We start from the raw sequence: 25,070 nt of genomic DNA, 5'->3' as shown, positions 1-25,070 counted from the left end.
TTATATATATATATATATATATATATATATATATATATATATATATATATATATATATATATATATATATATATATATATATATATATTTGGTATATATAATATATATATATATATATATATATATATATATATATATATATATATATATATATATATATATATATATATATATATATATATATATATATATATATATAGGTTTGGTAAATGTATAAATAAATATATATGTACATTTATTTTCAGGGGAAAAAAAGAGGTATATAAAATGATGTGAGGATTGTTTTTGTTTTTAATCACGCCATCATTCATCCTTAACTATGACACGCTTGAGTGACTATGACTGAAGCATATGCACTTAATCACCTAATTAGTGAGATAGTTGATTGGACACTGAATATGGAGTGATTTCAGCTGTTGAATTGCAAGCTTGAATAAAAGCAAAAAAAAAAAAAAATCACAGAAAAAAACAATATGCCAGGTCTGTAAAGGGAGCAGCGCCTTCGTGCAATCAGCATGTTAGAGGTTGGACTAGGACAGCGACTGTGACTCACTGTCTTGGGTGCTCACAGCCAGCAATTTCAAACCTGACAAGACACTCTCTCAAGAACTGGGAGACCAAGAGTCACAACACCTGCCCAAGCTCGACAAATCATTTTGCAGCATCTTCGTGATGTCAGTTGTTAATCAGCATAATAAAAACTCACTGGAACTGCTCTAAAACAGAGTTTGCCATTTTTCAATCACATCTAGTGAATTTTATCAAAATATAAGTTTGAAGTTTCTTTTGATGCTCAAATATAAGTGATGCTCAGGATAGATAGATAGATAGATAGATAGATAGATAGATAGATAGATAGATAGATAGATAGATAGATAGATAGCATGAATGCTGAATTATGTCCCTGGAACTCTTGTAAATATGGTAGTCATGCTCGTTCTACAGCACTAATATTTCTGAAGTCTGACTCCCCTTTAAGGTATCACTAATTATCTTTTACCAGGTGAGTTCAGGGGCTACGCTTCAGTTTTAGTTGCCTGACATAGATATTTGTACCACGGGATAGGTCTCTATAGAAGAGACAAAGCCATCTAGAGATCAGCTACTTTGGATCAATGTTGCCTTTTCTTTTGCTGACAATACTGTGCTGTGTACTAGCTGGCGCTAGTGCATTATTCTATGCAGACACTTTGGCTGATCTAGGTGCCTATGGCAGGCAGCTAGAACTGAAGTGCAGCTCCTGAACTTCTAGTCAGACAGAGAATAACATGATTTGAGTGACAGCAGCAGTAAGAACCACTCAGAATAATTGAGAACTTGATACAAAAAAAAAGTAAGAGAAAAGCACAAAAACCTAAAGCATTCTAGAAATTGGTATTAACTTTTTAACAGCTACTGTATAAGAAGCAGTTGTGTAGGGTTCCAGGATTAGAAAAAAAAATAGAATGTAATGTTGTGCAAAGTTTAAAGGAGGAAACAGACTACACCTGAAAAATGTATAATTTGTTTGACAGGAAAATCCTTGCAACCACCAAAGGCAAGCAGACATGTGTCTCCCATGTTCATGTGAACCTTCAATCAGTGGCAGCCACCAATTGTATTCAAGCCAGGTAAATTAAAAGTCCCTTCTCATTGCAGTCTGTGCAATGTTTTGAGTTTGCCTCCTTTAACCTCCACCCATTTTAAACCTTTTCAGTTCAGCATCTGCTCTTCAGTTACAATTGCTTGCCTAATCTGTGTCGTCAACAGCGGTCCGGACCATTTAGCACTTTACAGTTTGAAATGCGTGGCATTTGCACACGATTTGCATGTTCTAATGGCATTGTATTCCATAGGGCAAATAGTTTTTTGAATGCCTCTCGTTTTAGACGTTAATATTCCATATGGAAACTATTCCATGCATTTATAAGTAGTAAAAAAAAGTGCATTCCACCTAAATATAAGTTACCTTTACACGGGTTATATTACGTTTTTAGATAACACGTTTCACCCAAAAGCAGAGTGACTTTTTATTTTCCTCCAAAGAATTGATTTGTGTTTTCTTTTTATTGCAATTGTGGTCCAGTGGTTAGGTTATAGAATGCCTCCCGGAGGCATTCTATAACCTAAAACAGAATAAACCCATGTCTCCCAGTATACATTGCCGCTGCAAGTCGAGAGATGCACCATAAACCTAGCTTTATGAAGCGAAATAAGTTTTATATAACTCTAAAATAGCCTCTTTGAACTATCAAACGCTTTAAAATTGGTTGTTTTCACTTTAAAATGTAATTTGACAAACCATAGGCTTCAAACTGCTAGTTAGTACTGAATATTACATATTTTTTCGTCCTCTGGGACTCTGAGAATATGTTTTGGTTTCTGAATTAAAACTGAAAAATGTGTTAGTTGTGAAATTAATTTACTGGAGAGGCGAAAAGTCTGACAAAACATCGAAAACCAGAAGCCCTAAAGTAAGGTGTACGTATCTCGACACGGAGGAGAGGGAGAAGGTCTCTCAGAGAAAGGTAGAGGCAGTATGTTTTTTTTTTATTTATGTTTTTAAAAAAAACCTTCCAACTGAATGTACACCTAAAATATGCAAAAGCAGCACAGATCCAAAGATCAGTCTATTCATTTTCCCCGAGAAACACAATACTGCCTCTCCTGTTCTTCCGCTCTGCGCATGCTTTCAAAGTTCTGCGCATTTGCAGCTAGCAAAAACATTCATTCGGGGAGGCACTGTTGGATACGACCCCAGTTTCAATCCCAGCTGAGCCTCTGAATGGCCTCTGAATGACTCAGTGTGTGTGTGTGTGTGTGTGTGTGTGTGTGTGTGTGTGTGTGTGTGTGTGTGTGTGTGTGTGTGTGACCCTGAGCAGATCACTTAACCTCCTTGTGCTCCATCCTTCAGATGAGACGTAAAACAAACAAGGTCCTACTGGAAGTGACTCTGCAGCAGCAGCAGTTGTAATAGTTCACCTCCAAGTCTCTGTAAGTCGCTTTGGATAAAAGCGACTGCTAAATGGCTAAAATAATAAATATTAGGCTTGTCCTCATAACTGTAAGGAATGCTGAGTGTTGTTCTGAAGTCGACCTTCCTTTTAGTATGTTATATTAATGTAGTATTTACACTTATGCTAGGGGTAAAGAACGTTCAAGAAGTAACCCCAACGTTCTTGAAAGTCGGTGCATATGGATTGAATATACCTGCTGAGTGCCCAGTAAGAGGCAAACAGTTCTTTAGTTGGGCCCAAGCTGAGTCGGTTGCTTGAAGTTTCAGCACAGTGAATTTCAAGGTTATCAAATGATCTTCCATGACAACTCAACAGTTTTGAACTATGGGGCAACCATATGGACAGCTACAACGAGTTAATGGAACCCGTCTGGTGACTTTTATATATTTGAACAATAGTATGGCAAAATTGTTAAGAACCATTACACATGGCGAAATTTGCTTTGAAGTGCCAAATTGTTGCAAATAATCTGTTCCCATTTGAATGACCACGATGTGGTCTGGTAGAGTTACTGAAAGGATTTCTTCATGTTGTGGTTTGGATACCGGGTTAAGCAACTTTGAAAGCACGAGTACATAAACATAGCAAACTGTTATTACACAAGTGGTAGTATAACCCCAGGAGGAAGCAATGTCATTCTGAATATGCACAGGCATACAGTGTCTTGTGTGCTGCCATAAATAGCTGTGCAAAACTCTCCTCTCTGCTGTAAACATGCAGACAGCATCTTGTGATGTGTTTGTAAAAGGGCATCTGCACCTGTCAGTCTCGGCATACGACACTTCTATATAAATGCTTAACGGAATAGAGTACCATACTGTGCTTGACACTGGTCAGCAGAATTGTACTGCGAGCATTCAGAAGTTTATCAAATGTCTTGCTGTAAGCGTTTTTCTTTTATTAAGTAGCTCTTAACCTGTATCAGTTGCAGGCTCCATATCAGTTCCTTACCTTTGGAGACTGTACCAGTGTAACCCTGTTTGAATGTTAGATGACTGTAGATAATGTCGCGCCGGGATACATTTGTTTTCACCTCTGCAGCGTTGCGAAACCTGAGTTTGCAACAGGAATTGTTGGACTTGGAGACCGAGCGACGGGCTCTGGCGAGGTGGTGCGCGGGCAGGAGGAGGCGCTTTTTCCCCGAAGCCAGGAAGATCATCATCTCCCGACCACTTCCAGGTGCGGAGCCCAAATACTGCAGGGACTCTGCCTTCCACAACGCCCTCTTCACGGGGGACCTGGATAAAATCATATGCTTCTTTAATGACGAGGCCACATCGAACATGATCATAGAAACGCTCAACGATGAACTTGTCTGGTCACCAGAAATGGGTATGTACGGAGCAGTGGTTTCTCTACTCTCTACACTCACTCATGTGTAGTTAAGAATTTTGATTCGTTAGGTTTTTTTATGTTCTCCATATTTTCTGTCATCTCATCAGTGCTTCATGCAATTCAGTATGTTGGGGCACTCTACACTTCGTCCAATTGGTGACGCTGTGGTAATGCAACTTCACAGATGCCAACAATACAGTATAGGTTTGAGATTTGTTGCCAAAATTGTGGCAATGGGGTTGTCGTTGGTTACAGGAATATAAAAATGAGCTGTAGAGTTGCTCACGAAAACGATTTTTCGAAACTTTTAGGGACAATTATGGGGTACTGTTAAAGCATGTTTAATCCATAATAGATGCAGATCACACTGAACAAGTTTTTGCAATTTCATATTTTATAATGATTGTATTGTGTTTTTTAAATTTTAGATGTTTGATTAATTCTTATTTTGTCAAATAAATATGGGTTTCATGGAATTTTATTATGTCGATCTCGGTTAATGCAGACAGTGCATCACACGGGGCAAGGCAATCCACACGCAGGTGAAGGGCGGGCACGAACCGAGAACCTCTTGCACTAAAGCATAGTGTCTATACCGCTGTACAAAAGAGCCGGGTGCTTTGGAACAATATAGTTAACGTTAGGGATTTTTTTTTGCAATAGCTGCTTAGTATGTGAAAGGTTAATGAATAAGAAAACAACGTTTGCTATTATGTTGTGTTTCATGGTTTGCTCCATAGGGTTTTGGGCCTTGACCCCCAAGCTGAAGTACACGTCTGGGTTGCGCATCACCTCTGGCAAGGGCTACACTGCCTGTGCCAAGCTGCTGCTGCACAAGGGGGCTGATGTGAATGCCAGCCCTGGGGGGCTCAGCGCCCTTCATGATGCCTGTGCCGGTGGCTTCACCGACTGCGCCCAGCTGCTCCTCAGCTACGGAGCCAATCCAAACATCCTCTCCAAAGAGGGGAGAGCTCCCATGCACCTCTGCACCACCCCCAAGACCTACCAGTGAGAGCCACCTGCATTTGTTAAGCAAAGGGGATGGGGGGTGTTTTCAGTGTTTGCTTACTAGGGACTTTAATAGATTATAGTTTAAACATTAGTCAAGTGTTAAACATTTAGAAAAATGTACAGCTTGTTGGTGTTTAGATGGTAGGAAGTGTGCTTTCTAAGCTAATTTATTTCATATTCAATATGTCATTTCCATAAATATAATTAACATTCAAGTAGCTTAAAGTGTCATTTGAATGGCTGTTTTACACCCGTTGTGTGGTGCTTGCAGTCGTTCAGAGCGGTTCTGGGTTCTGACGCTCCAGTACTGAGAGTTTTCTAAATCAGCCTTTACCTGGCTTTGAGCTGCTTTGAGCTGCTTTGAGTTTGTCTGGAGAATCCTACCTGCTGGGACTGAAAAGCCTTCCTCATTGTATTCAAATCATGTGACAATTCTACAGGGTGATTTCAAATTAGGATTTTAACTGTAAGCCCTGTCTATACTCTCTGTATAGTAGGTAAGGCTAGCAGTTACATCATAATAATACACTCATGTATTATAATAATACACTCAGCATGACATATCCTTTTCCAAGGCCAACACAGCCCCTGGATCTCAAACCCTCTGCTTACCAATTACGTGATATAATATTGACTGAATAGAGCCCTTAGCCATGTTCCAGCACCTTGCGGAGTCTATGCTATGTTGTGTCAAAGCTGTAATCGGGGGGGAAATGGGGGTACCAGACATAGTAGGTACAGGTCTTAATAATGTGGCCAGGCAGTGTAGATTATAAGGTAAAATTTACACCAAACCAAATCAAGATATTAAGACAAACATTCATCACTGTAATCCTGGAAGAAAGCTGCCAGCATTCCAGGGAAAGGCATTTATGCATTGGATCTGAGTGCTACTAACATACTAGTTTCTAATTTTCGTAAAAAAAAATGTGGCTTTCCATCGTGTTGCAGGTGCGCCAAACTACTCCTGGAGTTCGGAGCTAACGTCAACATCCCGACCAGAGACAGTCAGGTGAGCCCTCTTCATGTGGCAGCACAGCACGGCCTGGAGGAGCACCTCAACCTGTACCTGTGCAGAGGAGCCCACGTGTGCAGCCGCACCCGCGAGGGAGAGACAGCCCTCAACATAGCCTGCGCCAGCGCCGAAAAACCCGCAGAGGACAGGCGATACTACCGTGTGGTGCTGAAGCTGCTCTCCGGGGGGGCAGACGTGAGGGTGGCGGGCAAGAAGAACCACACCCCGCTGCACAACGCCTGCTCCAATTGCAGCTACCGCATCGTGGATCTGCTGCTCCAGCACGGGGCTGCGGTCAACCAGAAAAACTGCGCCGGATACACGCCAATGGACTGCGTCTTACAGGGGGTGAAGGACTACTTGGATTGGCGACCGGAGGGCATTGTGCTGTGCTTGCTCAATCACGGCGCATCACCCGTCAATCCCAAGGTCAGACACCAGATTAAAGTGGTTCTAGAAAAATACTTTCGGAAGTCTTATCTATCCTGCACTTCCATTCACTATGTAGGTGTCAAATGTGCAGTTTCGAAAGAAAACATTTATTTCCATTTTAAAACATCTGGTAGTACGCTAGGTTCGCTGGTTTTGTTACACTGTACACGGGGTCAAGCATCTTATTGGCTGTAAAGCATGGCAGCCATTAGGGGAAGCTGCTTGTTGGTTACAAACAGGAAAGAAGGCCCTGAAAGGTGGGGATAATTTCATGACCCTGAAAGCGCTAACTGGCCTGAAAACTGATTTCTTTAACCTAGTGAAATACCAGGCACTGGCCCATATACATAAAACTTACCATCTCCTTTATTGTGCCAGTAATAGTGTTTAACATGACAGTATTTTATCAGGTGATGCAGACATGTCATTTACCATCAAAAAACATCGCTCTTTGTGGCATTAGAATAGTGTCCCCTTAGAGACCAATTTTCTCATTAACATGTTACACGTCTGATTCATAAATCTGTATTCTGCGTTAATTGACCCTTAATGGCATCATAATCAACACATGCTTCAGACGAGGTGGAGAATGAGATGTGTCTTAAAGGTATAATTTGATAGCATAATTTCTGCATTTAGAAACACGTATTTAACCCATAGTAATAATAAAAAAGTTTATGTTTAATTAACCAATAATTATGTAATGCAAGTATTTTGTTCTTTATAACGCATACAGTAAATTGCATTGTTAAATAGGCTGAACAGGATAGGCTACTTGTTGAAAAACATACCAATCTTTCCTATCTGTTGCTTCTTGCCTCTGCTTCTGGCAGAATGTCTGATCTCCCTTTTTACAGTAACAACCCCATTAACCCCATCAGATATCTTCTGCCATATTGTTTCAGCCACAGAACCTTTATTATGGAACATCTCATCTGTGTTGAGAAGAATGTCTTCTGTTAATAATGCAAGATACTGTGTTGTGAATGTAGGATTTCTTAACCTCATCCCAGTAGCTTTTAGTTCAGGAGTCCCTTGCTGTACAGACATAGTTATGCCATACATTCTCATAAGCCTAATGGTTATAATCAATTTAGTGTGACGCCAGGAATTGCATTATCCAAAGAGACCTACTGAAAAAAGAAGACTTATCCTGACTGGATGAAAGTAAACCCAACAACAGATATAAGTAGCTACTAAATCGCTAAAATGAAGAAAATGATTAAAGGAGGGCATATAAACACACTCTATAGAGTTTAAACAAACTGTGATCGATCAGGTGGAAAAGGGCAGTACTGAAATACTGCTGGACTCCACTGGTTTGAAGTGCAAGATGTGGACTACAATATTCTGAATTTGAAGTCTTTATGCTTTTTGCAAAGAAAAGAAAGTTTGACTCATAACAATAGTAGTAGATATGCTATGTGTTACTTAGCCACCCATACGCTGCAATTTTCTGTGTACATTTAAAAGTGATTTATTTCTGTAAAGTGTGTGCAGTATATGTAAGGTACTGTATAGTATCATAGCGTGTTAATGCAGCACAATGATCTGTTTTGTGTATTATAGGCTAACTATGGTAAAAGAAAATGTGCTAAAATCATTTAGTTTCAATTTAACATCATGGGTTTTTAATAGGATTTTTTTGCATTGTACAGTATGTGTATTGCAGCAGCATAATTTGTTTGGTGTTACCAGTAGCTGAGCTAAAGTAAAAATAATGTGTACTAGGTTATTCACTTGATTTTACTACTGTGCTGTAGAGCTACAACCTAAAGTTATCATCACCAATTTTAGGATTGAGACATAATTTTGTTTTAAAAACTATATAAACAGAATTTGGATGTTTTATTTAACTCCTTAATTTTCTTTGTTGAGTTACCTTGTAACATAGATTTGGAGGTTGAATAGCAAATACCAAGCAGTCATATAAATACTGACAGCTAGGGCTTGAAACCTAAGTTTGACCTTGGTAGAATGTCAGCTCTGATTGTAGCCCTGGTTGCAGTGCATCGGTTTGATTGCAGGTGAGCTGTACTGAAGATACTGCTTTCCTCTTTGCAGATGCTCAAACTGTGCTCACTATCCCCCAGAACCATGGAAGTGATCCTGAACTCGTATGAGCACATCCCACTGTGTGACTCCTGGGCTGAGTCCGTGCCCCCTGAGCTGTGGCAGGTAAGGGGATTACAAAACAAACCGAAATATACCGTAGGGCAGGCAGGGATAACCAGGAACTCCTTGAAGAGCAACACACATAATATAGAAATATCATTCACAAGAGAAAAACAACTGGAACCTCAAATAAGTTTGGCAACAAAATGATACAATTACATATTTTAACCAAATTACACAAACATTAAGACCTCTTTATTTGTGATCTTTCTTTGAAACGTTAATGTTACGTGAAACGTTATAACAAACGTGTATTTAGTTGAAGTTAGTCTTATTCTCAGGATATCGGTTACATTTACACTTCCTGGGTTATTTCACCTCAGCAGTATCTTCTGGGTCAAAGCATGTTACTGGCGGAAGGCATATCAGTCAATAGGGGAAGCAGCTGGTTGGTTAATAACAGTGGAAGGTGTGAAGAGGTGGGGACAATTGCACCCTGCAGATAAATGACCAACCAAGTGCAAAACTAACAGAAAGCATGGCATGCAAACAAGAGATTTCTTTAACCTAGTATAGTACCAGATGTCATGTTTTAAAATGAAAACACATGTTTGCTAAATCATTAACAATAGGAAAAGAACTGGAACCTTAAAAAATTTGGGGAAAATATGATTTAAAAAAACTTCAGAATGTTGTGCTCATTGAAAATGTTGCATGTTTAAATACAATATCAATTTTGTTGCTTTTGGCTGTACTCCGTGCTACCCAAGAATCCTAAAATCCATTAATAGCCGTAGATGGGATACATCACCTGTGAAATGTGAAGCTCAATGAGCCATGCTGTATAGAACTCAAGAGCTATCTGTTGGACAGCCTGGCCGTGGGTCAAATTCACAAGTTTCCAAACAGCAATAATAAGGAAACAGCTGCCTGAAAATAAATCTAAAAGTTAAAAGCATGTGTGAAGACTGAATAGCCTTTCACAAAAGCAGAAGGGGACCAAGAAAGCAGTTAATGCTACATTATGTGGTAGTGACAGGTGTCAGCTTGGCTGCTGTTGACTCGGTTCTCATAGCTTTAGTATCATATAGGCATTTTCACTAATCTGTTAACAGGATAACTTCCAACAGTATCAATCAATTGTAACAAGATCTGGCCTGCCGAATAACCCTGTACCAGTTTGTGTTGCTGGGCATGGGGCTTGTGTTACTAGAAGTATTTGCTTTATCTCAGATGCTTATGATTGTGGTTATCCATGCCTCTCTGGAGTTTAGAATCCTAAATCTACACTTCAGAAGGGTCATGGATTGCCACACAATACTGAGTGAGTATGTGGTTCTCATGAAGTGACCGTTAATTGTGGGAACCCCAGTGAGACAGCACACTTGTCCTCAGATATGTTGCTTTCCCTGCAGGAGCACCACATTTTCTACAGCTCTGTGGTGCACATGACCAACCAGCCTCGATCACTGCAGCACCTGGCACGCTGTGCCATACGCGGGTACCTTGACGGACACTGCCTCTCCACCATCACCCAGCTGCAGATCCCTCATTCCCTCCAGGAGTATCTGCTGCTCAGGATCGAAGGCGCCATCAAATAATGCACAGGGATCTCCACTCAATGCAGCATAAAGAACCCTTGAGATGTAGCTCTCGTTTGAAAGTTCTTGGAAAGACGATGGTGGTAATGAACTTGAGTACATTCATTAAAAACGGACAAGCATTAAATCTACATGGCTGAAAGAACCAAGATTTTTGCCAATGCTCGCAGTTTGATCAGAACTCACATACGATATACGGAAATCAGACATTTAATATTGAGCCAAAAGGCATATGCAGTTAAGAATGTCCCATGAGTTTCCAGTTTGTGTAAGTTGCTGCCTTGAGTAAGAGCAGGCTGTGTCTCCTTCCCAGGCTCCCTGCACTTTAGTCAATAGTTTTGTGTACTCTACCAAAACAGTTCCGGAAAAAAAGACAAGGAAGCAACCATTACTAGCACGACTAATAACAAATTAACAAAATAACACCACTATACCCAGAGATATTTCCCATTTAAGATCTCACCAAATCTACAATTCTCCCTATCTTTGCACCTTTTTTAGTAATGTGGAAGATTTTATACAGGACACCGGAACTAGGGCACCAGGATTAGGACACTGGGATTACGACACTGGGATTGGGATTAGGACACTGGGATTAGGACACCGGGATTAGGACACTGGGAGTAAGACTGGGATTAGGACACTGGGATTAGGACACCGGGATTAGGACACTGGGAGTAAGACACCAGGATCTTTATGTCTGCAAAAGGAACACATTGCACTTTGGTTTAACACCTCATTTGAAGGCCTTGATAAGGCTATGAAATAACAGTCATTTAAACTAGTGTATTCTATGTGATTTTTGTATATCATTTTCTTCTTCAGTCATGACATCTTGTGACATTTTTAAAACTCAGTTTAAGCACCCTTGTGGCCTCAGTAGAGCTCTCAAACATGCTTCCTCTCAAAGTACAGCTGGTACACAAGAGTATAACCATTAACCTGTTCCCCTGTTAGAAACACCATGTTTATTATACTAGTATATCTTTATATAAACCCCAACAACAAATACCCCTGATTTTAACCACAATTAATTCTGTTCCAACAATAAACCTAATATTTTCTGGCTTTTGGAAAACCCAATTTTCTGCTGTCTTTAATTTGGAATATTACTTTGACAGCACTTTAATACCACAGTAGCATTTTATAATGCTCTGTTTAACCTTTAACCGATTATAGTATTAGTGCATGATCTTGTTAGTTCCGTTTCATTGTTATATGTGAGTTTTGTTCCATATCACAGGAAATTAATTCTGCAAAGTGAAGAATTAATTGAATTCCTATCAACTATTCATGTGACAAGAGCTCACAAACGCATTCTAATAAATAGATCAAAACCAATAGAACATGCTCAGTCATGTCAGTATGCTTTTAACCAGTGAGGGATTAGTGGCTGGATAATCTTTGCTCCACATGGATTATATTTATGTGCTGCCAGTCTCTATAATATGGGCTCTCTGATCTACCTGCGTCTATATGCTACTCCAGCGGAGCACTCCTACAGTGGTCCTTTTATACTGGCCTCATTACAGAAACGCCATCTTATTCCTACTTTCTCAGTGACTAAGGTACAGCATGCTGGTGTCTTCATGAAACATGCCAAATATCCAGGAGTGCAGAAACAGTCATGAAGAATTAGGGATAATAAAAAGACAAACTTCTTCCTGTGTGTTACTTATTTATTTTTAATTTAGTGTCTACTTTGGAATGTTAAATGTTGTTCTGTCACTGCAGAAACTCCCCACAACAGCTCAGGAGTAGGGAAGGTCAGTCAGGATCAATCAAGCCTCATAGATCCCTTAAATTGATGAGTTTTTGTGACATCAGTTACTAATACAATACATAAGAAAATGAGCCTGTATTTAAATGTTTCTGCACACACACAAAAAAATAATAACAAAATAAATTATGAACACTTTAGACAAGCTTTTTCAGTCTGATCAATGTGTGCAGTTTAAAACACGAGTCATGTCAAATCCAGTACATTTTTAATGGAGGAGACTCAGTCGGAGGTTAACAGATAACAAATATAGTTGGGAAATTAGCAGTTATCCTAAGATAAATATGCCAGATACGAATCACTGTCCATTTCAATCTTTACCCCCTCTGTCACATCACTGTGACCCTTGCAACTGTACAAGCTGTAATGCTGATGAAATAGTGCACCATTTTCGAGGTTCTTAAAAGTGTTTTAAACATCCACAAGGTGGCGCGAGTAAGTCAGTAATGTTTTCACAATTTTGCAAAGCGCCGGAAAACAATAACAACAAACAATAATGATACAGTGCTTGTTCTGGTCGACGGCAGACGAAGACGTAAAAAAATAATAACAATACAAATAATTATTTGTTAACATAATGAAGTGGTACTTATATTTTGTGCTTATAATTATATACGTTTTCGTTCTCGAAGAAGTCTAGCAATCCCCTGTTTTGTCTGTATGACGTAGACATTATGCGCTGTGTGCTGACGTAAACATTTTCCGTATTTATATGTGAACTGGGAGTGGGGCAAAGGAAACACTGCCGTGTCGCCAAACAAAATGGATTGAAAATTAAGGTAAACAAAAAATAATATATGCCCATATATACTAAATAAAACCTAAGGCATTTGTACAAACAAATAAGGTGCGTAATGTGTTTAAACGTTTGGCTTCTCTGTGTAAACCTGCCTTGGTCGAAGATTGTTGTTTACATGGAACAAAATGGTGTGAATTCTAGTAGAGAATTGCATTTAATTTGCTAATTTAAACGAGACACTGTCACGCGAATACAACTGTTAAGTTTTATTTATAGTCCTGAGCACTGTCGCCGTGTACATCGTGTCATTGGTGTGTACAAGACAGGAATTCTGCTTTGGAATTGTTACGCTTCAGAACATACAGTTCCTAGAACAAATAATAATGGTCATACACTTTAACATGTGTAACAAAAACGCCATTGTTTTACGTATTAACAATTAACCTTTTTTTTGTTTGTTTTGTTTGTTTTTTTTTTATTGCAAGCGTCTGCGACTAATACACGAAACCTACTTAACCATATCTGCCTAGTAAAACGACTACGACTACTCCGAGTCCTATGGTCTTGATAAGTTCGGCGACTCAAAGAGTACAAACTTATATTTTTCTTGTTTTTGCCTAGTTTATGCAACCCGCTCAGGTGTGAGTGACCAAGAGGGGTCATTTTCGTACAGATCTAGTTTATTGTAAACGTAGACTCAACACAGTCTTCGCTGCGACTGATTTACAACCAGTAAAAGGAAAATGTGAAGTCGTAAGCCAGCGACTGCATACTAAACTAGTGTTTATAGCCTCCGTAAGTACAAACACGCCCACTGGCCGAGGGTTGCGCAGGAAAAGTTTGAAAGACAAACAGCAGCGGCATGGCGAACAATAGTTAATACAGTTAATGCTGTGTCGAAGGCTTCCAGGAATATTTGCAGACCTCAAAAAAAGGTGTTCTGATGTTAAGAACCGTGCTAAAGACACGTTAGCAAATAAATAAATAAAAACACAACTAGGAGGCACTGGAGGGGGACCTCCCACAAAGAACGGGTGTCTGTGATGTATTAATCCACATGGAGTCGGTAGCCATGGTATTTTGCAACCACGTTAGCTATTAAGACACTGAATTCCGTAGTGCCTGTTCATCGACTGAAACGCACCCTGTTCCCGAAACAATCTTCATTCTCAGGAGGGGTGCGAACACGCGTACAGTCAATAGTTCAGTACATTAGGGAATGATGCAACGTCATAAAAACCCTGTTAACCTTTTTGTTGCTACACAGGGGACACAGGAAAAAACGATGTATCGATTTGCCCTCTTAACCAAAGCAGCCTTTACCTGGCTGATACCAAAAACATCCCCAGCTGTTATGTGGAATGAGCCGGTTGTGTAAAAGGTTAAGGCAATGGTAGACCTTGCACTGGCAAGACACAGCTCCTGGCAGTAGAACTCTGAACACAAATCAGCCTGTTTATTTCAAGATGATATCTCTGTAAGACTTGTTTATCTAACTGGTCAAGAAAAGTCACTCTGGCCCTATATAATCTAGTTTTATAATCTCCTCCTTCTACTTCATTCCTCAAGCATTCAAAATTGTGGAAGATGTAATGCCATGTGTTTTTTTTTTTTTTTTTTTTTTTTTTTTCACACAATTCCAAATAGCTCTAGCTGTGCTTAAGTTTGTGTACAGATTGTGTCAAAATCACATATGCTGTCATTAATTCTAAACATAACAATTGTGTTACCCTCATCACACAAACCTGGTTATTCGTAATAATAATTAAAAAAAACTTTTATGGCTCATTGCAACAACTGTGACTCATTTAGAACAACTCAAAGCACACCCTAGTCAAAGAATGCAATGAGGCAACATATGATCATTCTATGAATTAAAAATTGCAGGTAAACTGGGAGGTGGGTCAAAAACATAAAGAAGGGAACGCCCTGAAATACCCACAATGCTTCTGCAAAACCTTACGCCGATGCAGCTACGACTCTTTCCTTACATCCAAAAAAAAGTGCACGTCACACTGCACCATTGCAACTCTTGAAAATGGGGCCCCAATTACCTTTATCCGATGCACTGGTTCTGTTCCGTAGTCCAGACAAGATCAGATCAGACCCAGTGCCTGTCATTCTATCTCTTTTAATGGGAGGTTGCGAAGGGGGTTACTTGTGTTTTAGAGCACTGGTGGATCTAAATACCACCACTGTTTATCATTACAAGACTGGACAATGTCACCTGTTTGTGTGACCATGATTCTCTGACTGGGTTGGCTCCATACTTTTCAGCAGTGTCTGTCTTTGGTTCTGCTACTGTTTATCGGCGGAGTAGACTCTACTGTGAGTTTGCCACTGTAACACTTGTGTGTATGTTCCGCTGTACTGCTACCTTTTATATTTCGATTATTAGCATGTTTTTTTTTTTTTTTTTTTTTTATTTCATGTGTACAGTCAAGGGTTCACAACACTAGTCTACGGCAGTGGGGTGCGCCCCTCTTGCTGGGTGTGGAGAGTAATGGGGTTCACGACTATGACTAAAGAGGCAGTTATTTTATTTTATTTTTTTTGTTTGTTTTTTAAAAAGGATAGGACCTTTTAAGTAATACATAAATGACAGGTAATTAGTCCAAGTTCTTACCTTTCAAATTAGCTGTTGAGGATAACTCTTGTAAAACTGCAGACATGATGTTTGAAGTGACGAGTGTCAGTGAAACTGCAGTGAACAGAGCGGAAATGGCAGCTTCCATGTATGGGGCGACAAATGTTTTTTTTTTTTTTTTTTTTTTTTTTAAACTAATATTCCCATGCTGCTCATCTGCACTGAATAATATGGAAACAATCCGTCAGGCTACTGACACTTCTACTGGGAGTTTGTTCACAAATCCACAAAATGGGATATCAAGGGATAAGAAATGTTAACTGCATAATATTCAATACATTTTCAGGGCTTGAAACTCTGCACCCCATCCTGGGTTTCAAAACTAACTTAATTTAAGTATAATATTTACTAGATCAGGAGCCAGGAGTTTGATGTTTAGTAAATAGTTTTGCTCATAGAGCTGCATGAACAACTCCTGTTGTAAACTTACAGACATATGTGGGACTTGCTCATGCTGTGATCAGACCCGATTTACCAGGGCCTGTTCTGGTTCTTACAGTACACCTAAACAAGGAGAAGTCAGGACTAGTGCCTGTTTTCAAGATCTTCAATTTTTCGGATACCGTAATAAACTGAATCTGAATTGTCTGTGCCTAAATTTAGACTTTATCAGGAGTAAATAAACCAGAGTACTGTACGTGAGTATTTGCAGGAAAAGTCACGCAGGATTATTGCAAACATCATTGTCAGCTAAGGGGGTGTCTGTTGATTAGCAGGGTCCAAATAGAATAAGATCATTAGTAAACCGTACAGCCTGGATACAGTAACTCAGTGAGAGGCATTATCGGTTCAGAGCAGATTTAGAGGGACTGGGAGGAAGGCAAGTGGAAATGCACAGCTGTGTTCTGATGAAATCATTGTTAACAGGAGCTGGATTTTATTTTGTTTCTGTCACACAGCAAGTAACTGAAGTGTCAGTGAAGTCCATGTAAAATGCAGTTCAAGCAAGTTTAAGTGGGTTTTATTCAGCCATGGTGCAGTGCAGTCCGTTTCAATGTAGAAATACTGTGAAGTTCAGCAGCAGTACTGCATTGTGTGTGCAGAGATTTTTGAAGTGACAATTTAAAAAATACACTTGCTTGCTGAAGAGATTTACCCTTTCAGGTTCATTTGAGTAAGCGCTCGATGAGTGAGTGGTTAGCAGCGGTGTGCAATGAGACGTTGCTCTCTATTAATGGGGCTTGAAGGGATGGGTGAGCTCTCTTGTTTTGCCTCGTAGCTGGGAAGCCAAAGCTAGCAGTTTGTTTTGTGTATCTTAGAAATATTATTTTAATGTTGTTAGGGGGAAAATAATATTCTCAATTGGAGCTAGCACAAATATTGCCAAGATCATAAAAAGGTGCTGTTGGCCCTAGTTTCTGTGACAAAATGCATGTGATTGGTGCTGTGCTGTGTGACCCTCTTACAACACAAACTAAGCACCTCGACCCCACTACTGCACACGCACATGAATAATTGCACTTGGCCTCATGTCAGGACGTGTTTACCAGAACACTGTGTATTGCAACATCTTTAACAGCAGAACCATTCTAAACACATGTCTTTGTTTATCCTCTGTATAATCTCCTGCACTCTGACACACAAACTAGAAATCCAAGAAGGTGCTGTTTTCACACCACCAAAAATTGATTCACTAAAGCTATTTCTAGGGTACCGTCTTTCTGATATTAATCATTTAGTTTAAGCATTAAGCATTGGAAACCTGAGTTTGTGGGTTTACTTTCCTGTACTTGAAGAATGTTTTTCTTGTTTAAGTCCATCCTCTGACCCCTGCTGCCTCCTCTGTCTCCTACCTGCAGAGCTGATCCAAGTTTGATGGAGCTGTCTATGATGACGTTTATGGAGGGGTTGGGTGACGAGGTGATCATCGCTGGGGGAGTGGTACTGCTTGGCCTGGCTCTGGTACTGGCCTGGATCTCTACCTACGTAGTTGACCGCGGAGACCAGATCCTGTGGGCCATCATGAGTGCTGGAGCCCACTCCTCTCTGGGGGGGCTGGGGAGCAGGGAGCGGTACATGGGGAGCTCCTCCAGCTCAGACTCCATGGAGCCCCAGCCCATCACACAGAGAGCAGAGGACAAGCCGGAGGAGGAGGAATGGGATTCAGAGACGGGGTCAGAGCAGATCCCCAGCGAGGGGGCGTCTGAGCCCAGCATCGACCAGCTGCTGAACATCCAGAGGCTGCGCAAGAGGAGCGCCTCTGCCAGCGAGGCCAGCCTGGTGGGAGAGCGGCCCGAGCAGACCAACACCAACACCAGCTGCAGCGCGGACAGCAGCCTCTTCCGGGACGGGCAGATCAAATTGAGGCTCAAGTTCCTGAACGACACCGAAGAGCTCGCCTTAGTGAAGCCAGGCGACACCATCGGGTTTCTGAAGAGGTAAGAATAAGAAGGGGAGGAGAAGTAGAGGTGCCAGGGGGTCCCCAGTGGCCCGCCTAATAGAACCACAGTGCTTGGCAAGAAGTGTTCCCTCTATGCTTTTTAGATATTGAGGAACTTGTTGCTTTGACTGAGAAAGGGTACATTATCAGAGAGAAACCTTTGGCTACGCATCAGCTGTTTTAATTTATTTTTGTTGCATTATACAATTTTGAAACAGTATTCCAAAACGTATCTGAACAATTTTAGAATTTGCTTTACATTTAAACATATACAAGGCATTTATTTTTGTCTGCCTTTGATTCTCAATCATCCTCTGATTATTTATGTAAATGTAGCATTTTTGTGAAGCATATATTTACCTTTATGAAGCCTGTCTGAGATCCTATCATGTACATCATAAATACAGACTGCATACTTAACTGGTGGTAGTATAGCATTGCTTTATACTGTTGTATACACTGGCATTTGCACTGCCATTAACCTTCCTGAGAAACTTAAGGTTAAGTTCTGAGTAAAAAGCATAGAAATCCAATAAAACCACACACTATTATACTCAAAAGTGTAATATATCAAACTAAAATAGATTCATAGTTGGATTTATTATTATGCCACACTTAAGAAAAAAGGCTGCGATATAGAATTATGATGATAACTTAACCACATAATAACCCAACACAGGCTAACCATTATGATTCATTAGCTATTACAGTACGTGTACTAGCTGTTCAGTTTTCACACAACCACATTGAAAGCATGTCCTAACTGAAATATTAGAATGTATTTAAATCTTACATCTCGCAGTAAGGAAATCCGATTTGTGGCTCCTGAGTGGCGCATCCAGCAAAGGTGCTCCACATGGATGTGCCCTATAGCCTGGGGATCGCAGATTCGAGGGTAGGCTATGTCATATCTGATCGTCACCGGGAGTTCCTAGGGGGTTGCACACAATTGGTCGAGCGGTGCCCGGGTAGGGAGGGCTTAGGTCGGCAGGGGAATCTACGGATCACCACGCATCAGCGACCCCCGTGGCCGATATGATGTCTGTGATTCTGCAGTGGAGCCTCCAGATCCTTGTTGTCCTCCAGCACTATAGGTCTGGTGGCCTCGCTGTGGATCCCAGTGCGAAAAATCACGGATTGGCAGGACAGCGTGTGCTCCAGCCTCCGCTCCCCGGCAGGGGGTTGTGAGCGGTGAGCCAAGGAATACAGATAATAATTGGGCACACTAAATTGGGGAGAAAACCAGGGTAAAAAATTGGATTTAAAATTTAAAAAAAAAAAAAAGGAAACCCGATTTGTCAGGAGCTACGGTACGATCCTGCTGTGCTTTACTAGCAAGTTACTGCTGCCATTTTGTTTATTCTTCATGGAATATATATTTTTAAAATTAATAAATAATGGACAAGGAGTACAAGGTAAATGTAAAATAACTTGTGACAGATATTTTATGAAAAGCAGAAGCTGCTTCTCTGTTGCTATGTCTGCTTTCGTTTAAAATCAAAGTATGGAACCTCGACCTTCGCAAAGCATTCACAATTTCTGATATAACTGGTTCATTTTAACGCATCCACAAACTGTCAAGCGTATTTTTTCTTACGTGTTCTGCATCAGATCTGGGGTCAGTTATCCTTACGATTATTGCAATTACAGCAGCGCTATTAGTGTTCTGTTAAATTATGCAGCATTATGTGAATTAGAATTACAGTTATACTAAAAAGTAACAAATAACCACACATTAATATGCTTACCCTTATTTATTTCAAAACCCAAGAAACAATATCATATTCAAATACAAAAACATAAAGTATAACTTAAAAAATAAAAATTAACAATTTAACTATCCATTGTATCCAAGGAACATAAGCTCTTGAAATCTAGCATCTGAGAGAGAACATCTCACAGGCTTGAAGACCTTCCCAGCAACTGAAGAAAGGCACTCAACTGGGGCAGATGAAGCCAGTGTTGCAAGATATTTGGTGGCTAGATGGATACTGGTCTGGCTAAATTAGCTTTCGACTTGAGACACGGTGGCTGTGGGAAGTTGAGGGCGGTGGGACACCAAAGCCATAAATCTGAACAACTGTGAACACTTTTTTAGAGAGAAACACTCTTCTGTTGTTGTTTGTTCTGTTGGAGCCAAAGCTGTAAGTTTGTTGGTAAGCACCTGTTTGATCTCATTAGTTTCTTCTGTGGTGCACCAATCAAGTTTCCGTCATGGGTCGAGAGCAGCTGCTAAAGTGAAGGCTTCTTCATTCTCATACTTTGCCATACGGATGTCGATAGAGGATTGTAGTGCTGAAACCTTTCTGGATTTGTATGTAATTGATAATTCAGCAACTAACTGACCTGAGAGTCTCCTTCAATCTGATCCGTGGCAAGCTCAAATGGGCTAAGGATCACAACAAGCTCTTTGAGGTTGATTTCATATTTGGAGAGCTTACCAGGGAAGTCAAGCTTTTCCATGGTTGTGCATTTCACCTTGGACTGATGGACTTCAGCATCTTCACTTGGCTGTTCCACCTAGTGGCATTTGCAGCCTGCAGCTTGTTCTCTCCCTCAAAGAGCTCTGTTGCTAAGTTTGAGTGACTCAAATGACTGAAAAGTTTACTAACCTTGCTGATGATGGTTGACATCTGTCCTTTATGCTTCAGTCCATCCCTTACAACCAACTGCAGAGTGTGAGCAAAGCAGATAAAGTGATGAGGCAGGTACTCAAGATTGTGGCTTGTATCCACAATAATGATGTGCTCACTGTCGCTCTCCGACCTATTATATTGCTCTAGGCCAGGAAGAGTCACAAAAGGCCTTTAGCATATTATCTGCATTCTCAGTTATAATGGTCACAACTTTGCCCTCTGGACCAAAGCTAGAGATTACCTGCTGGTGGTTTGAGAGGGTGCTGTCTGCATTGTGTGACACCTTGAATCTCCTACAAGCCAGCATGACGATCTTCATTTTAAAATTGTCAATGAAGTGACCAGTGATGCCAGTGTATGAGCGCATGTCCCTACTAGACCAGATGTCCAGTCAGGCAGAGGCCCAGAACTTTTGCTAGATCAAAAGAGATAGTGGCCTAGAGGATGGCGGTCCTGCTGGGAACAAGTTTATAGCTGAGGTGTTTGCGGGTTGGGAGGGTGTAGGAGGGCTGTGCTAACTTCAGCAGAGCTTTGGTCTGTTGGTTTCCATGCTGAGCAATGACAGCTGGCTGGTCATTTGTTGCTTCAACTGTTTGGATATCTGGATGGTGTCTCTGAGAAATGTGGTTTTAATAAAGAAATATAAAACAAATCAGTCAGTCGATTTTTATTGTCTATAGTGCCTTTATCATGGTGAGCAGCATTTCAGGCTTTTTACACAGTTACATAACAATGATGAAGGACACAGCATATCAGTTTCATTCATTATGACGAAGTTCAAGAGCACACTTTAGGTTCTTTATCTTTTGTGCTTGATTTTAACCCAGTAGATGGACCGATGTTTGTGGAAGGAGGGTTGTCAGATGTTTTATTAACACTTTTAAAACATTCTTGGCAAGCAAAAGCAGGTGCAACACTGCTAGTATTTTCACTAGAAACCTGCAATGTTGTTGCCCTGCAGACTCTGAGCGTACAGGCTGATCTACGAGGCAGGCAGCGAGCTCTGCATGAATGTGACGTGCATTTTTACAGGGGGAAATCAGCGAGTCCGCTGCAAGGGTTGACAGACGCAAATATGCTTATGTTAACGCTTTGCAAGAATGCTCTCAAAATGATATGTTTACCTTGATTTTGGAGTCTCGATCAAGGTTGATATTTGTGATTATAACTTGCAATTTAGTAAACTGGGTACCTAGGCTGTTGCCAGTTATTTTGAAAAATGCACGCATTTTAGCCTTTAGAGGGAACGCTGATGGCGAGTCATGTGAGCGGGGTTTGAAACCTGTTCAGTACAGTAAATAACCCAGGCTGGGGATTAATTTTCAGTTTAACAAGCTGCATTTTCTTTTCTCTTTCTGTTTAGCAAGTACTTCTCCGGACAAGAGCAGCAGATCAAGTTCATTTACCAGGGGCAGATCCTGCAGGATCAAGCACAGACCCTGCTGTCCCTCAACATCACCGATAACTCTGTGATTCACTGTCACATCTCCCAGGCCCCCCGCGAGCTATCCCCTGACCCCAGTGCGGCCGTGGAGCACAGCGGCGTGACCCTCAACGTTGGCAGCCTCATGATCCCCATGTTTGTTGTCATGCTCACCGTGGTCTGGTATTTCCGCATCAACTACCGGCAGTTCTTCACCGCACCGGCCACTGTCTCTTTAGTGGGAGTCACCGTTTTCTTCAGTTTTCTTGTCTTTGGGATATACGGGCAATAAAAAAAAAAACAGAGCAGTGGGTTGGTTTGGTGGGTTTACGTCTTTTCATTGGCTCTACAAATGCTACAAAAGCTCTCCCACGGTACTGTATATGACTTTGGTTAACTGGCTTTCTGTTACTGCTGGACCGCTTTGTTTAATTGATTATCTGTTGCTGAAATGAAAGGCTTGTGCGTCACGATGGAGCACAGGTTTAACACAGGGACTTGCTGTTCAGTATAAGGATTAAAGAATGGTGAACACACACATTTTTGTAAAAATGAGCCCAGGTTGCATGTGAATACCAGCTGAGGTTATAGTATAACATGAAATGGCTTAAACTGCTGTTCAGGGGTTAACTGTTTTTCTCCCTCAGCCCTAAGAATGTTGCTGTGGGAGTCTAAAATACCACCCTGGAAATGGTCATTCAAGCAGGTTTGTTTCAATGGCCTATTCCCCATCGGCAAATAGCGCGCAAACTGCACCGTAATAGATGTAATACACTGGCAATGTGCCTTCTGTTGGGCTGGAAAGCATCTAATTGTGGGCTCAAGCAGTTACATTGGAAAATGGAAACACAGGTTTATAGAGGTGTTATTGTATTCATTTTTTATTAGTTCTAAATTCTGTTAATCACTTAATCAGACCAAGTTCCATTATACAGTATATAAAAACACTCTAAATGCTAAAAATGATAACACCTCTTGTAGTTTGAAAATTATATTGGTGTTTTAGTTACCTAAATAGAAAACCTTAAAAAACAATGAGCATTGTGTTCACATTAAAAAGTATTTTCTGCCAGTAACAGTGTGGATTAATAAGCTGGACTCCAAACAAGTTGGAAAGACATAGCTTCACCCAGTCCCACGTGTTGCTACAACTAATTAAACAAAATGCCTGTCATTTTTCTTTTCATTGTTAACTTTAACTTTAACTTTAAAGTCTGTTTCAAAGTTTTGTTTTGTTTTGCAAAATGGCCGCTGTAGTGCACTGATATTGTAAGGATTATTGCCCACATTGCCAAACAGGTAACACAGCAATAACGTACGTAACTGATTTAGAGTGCAGATCTCAAACCTCAGTGCACTAGAGCAGAAGTTTTAAAAAAAAAAAGCTTTGAAGCAGACTTTAATGTTAGAAGTGTAAAAAAATGTCAGGATGTTAACAATGAAAAGAAAACTTGCAGGCATGTTATTTAAACAGTTGTCGCAACACGTGGGGAAGTATAACACTATTTTTTGTACCAAATATAAAAAATACCAGAAAGCAGATTCTATTGGATCATACTTTGGGAGTTGATTCAATCCTTATTTTTGTGAAACCAAGTAAAGCCCTAAAATCAGAACCCATATTAATGGGTATTGTGTTTGGAATAGAGGTGGTCAGTATTTCACCTTTGCTATAGATATTCCTGAATGCTAATTTCAGATACAGAGCTCTAGATTAAAAGACTAAGCTTCTTTATTCATGCACCTAATTACTTCCTGTGCTTGTGATCACTCCAGCTCACAAACCTGTCCTATCTGACCATGACAAAGCCCTGATTACCACAACATTTCCACAACCCAAGCTTATTCTTGCAGAAGAAAATGCATGGGCCAAATTAAACACACAATGGGATGTTAACGAGTGAATGCTTAAAAACAAAGTTTCTTCAAATATGCTGGGGGGAGGAGGTGGAGTGCAACCATATGTGTAGGTCAAGGGATATCCAGAAACCTCATACATTCATGCTGTAAATCTACATTGAAGATAAACATTTATAGCATCTGTGTTAATGGCTGTAATGCCATTATTCTGTCATTACACTGTTTTTATGAAAAAGTAGACTTGATATGAAGTAATTATCTTTTGATTCTTTTAAATTAGACAGTGATTTTCACATCCAATATTCATGTACTGTGGTTCATAATGCATCACTATAAATGATTAAATAGTATAGTTTTAGTTAAATGTTCAGTTAATACTATATAGTACCTTTTAGGATTTTTTATTTTCTGTTGAAAAGTTTTAAACCTAGTTCTCAACCTGATCACATCTAACCCTGCAGCTGGAACCAGACATGGGTGGTGTGAGCAGCCTGGAGTGGGAGACGTACAGAGATGTCATGTTTAAAACTAGGGCAAGTTTGCAGGCTTACTTTGCTGGATGTTTTGTCAGAGAATTAGTTTATTTGTAGTGTTTATAGAATGTATTGCTTTAAATGCATCCAAATCTATTATACATAGTTTTAAATATGTCTATTACCTGCAGCCTATTGTTATTTGAGGTACTGCTACTACAGAGGTATTTTATTAGTAGTGCAGTCATGACCACTGTATAGTCTGTCTGTTTTTATTCATACTTTACACAAGAGCTTGAAACACAGCATATATTTTCTGTGGCGCTCACCATAGATGAACAAAGGGTTACCTGTTGCTTGGGAGCTGCTTATCCAATTGTGATTAAACCTGGTAAAAGTGAAAGTCAGCTGGAATTCAGCAACTCCACCTATCTGGCTGCATAAAACCTTGGAGAACCACTTTAAAAAAGCCCTCTTCAATGAGGACTGCTCACCCAGCACCTGCTCTCCCTGCATCCCCAGCTTCATCCCATGACAAGATCAGAGCAGGGTTTAGGGACAGATCTTGCCAGCTGTCCTGTTGTTGTAACTATTTTCCTACATTTTGAGAACAGTTTTTTAATTTAA

General features: G+C 40.3%; 2 protein-coding genes across 2 annotated transcripts; both read left to right on the top strand.

Annotated features, from left to right (window-relative positions):
- Positions 1–3,829: 3,829 nt before the first annotated feature.
- Positions 3,830–12,166, top strand: LOC121323942 (ankyrin repeat and SOCS box protein 16-like). The gene is made up of 5 exons (XM_041265282.1): positions 3,830–4,328; positions 5,072–5,339; positions 6,294–6,786; positions 8,854–8,967; positions 10,320–12,166. The coding sequence occupies exons 1-5, from the start codon at positions 4,001–4,003 to the stop codon at positions 10,503–10,505; spliced, it is 1,389 nt and encodes a 462-aa protein (XP_041121216.1). The 5' UTR covers positions 3,830–4,000; the 3' UTR covers positions 10,506–12,166.
- Positions 12,167–12,958: 792 nt separating this feature from the next.
- LOC121324482 (transmembrane and ubiquitin-like domain-containing protein 2) lies at positions 12,959–23,182 on the top strand. Its single transcript, XM_041266421.1, has 3 exons — positions 12,959–13,064; positions 17,471–18,049; positions 22,051–23,182. Exons 2-3 carry the CDS (start codon positions 17,487–17,489, stop codon positions 22,400–22,402), a joined length of 915 nt encoding a protein of 304 aa, XP_041122355.1. The 5' UTR covers positions 12,959–13,064; positions 17,471–17,486; the 3' UTR covers positions 22,403–23,182.
- Positions 23,183–25,070: the final 1,888 nt, after the last annotated feature.

Source organism: Polyodon spathula, chromosome 12, assembly GCF_017654505.1.
Source record: "Polyodon spathula isolate WHYD16114869_AA chromosome 12, ASM1765450v1, whole genome shotgun sequence".
Classification (NCBI taxonomy): domain Eukaryota; kingdom Metazoa; phylum Chordata; class Actinopteri; order Acipenseriformes; family Polyodontidae; genus Polyodon; species Polyodon spathula.
Note: the sequence above shows the minus strand (reverse complement) of the source record. Positions and strands in the feature narration are given on the sequence as shown.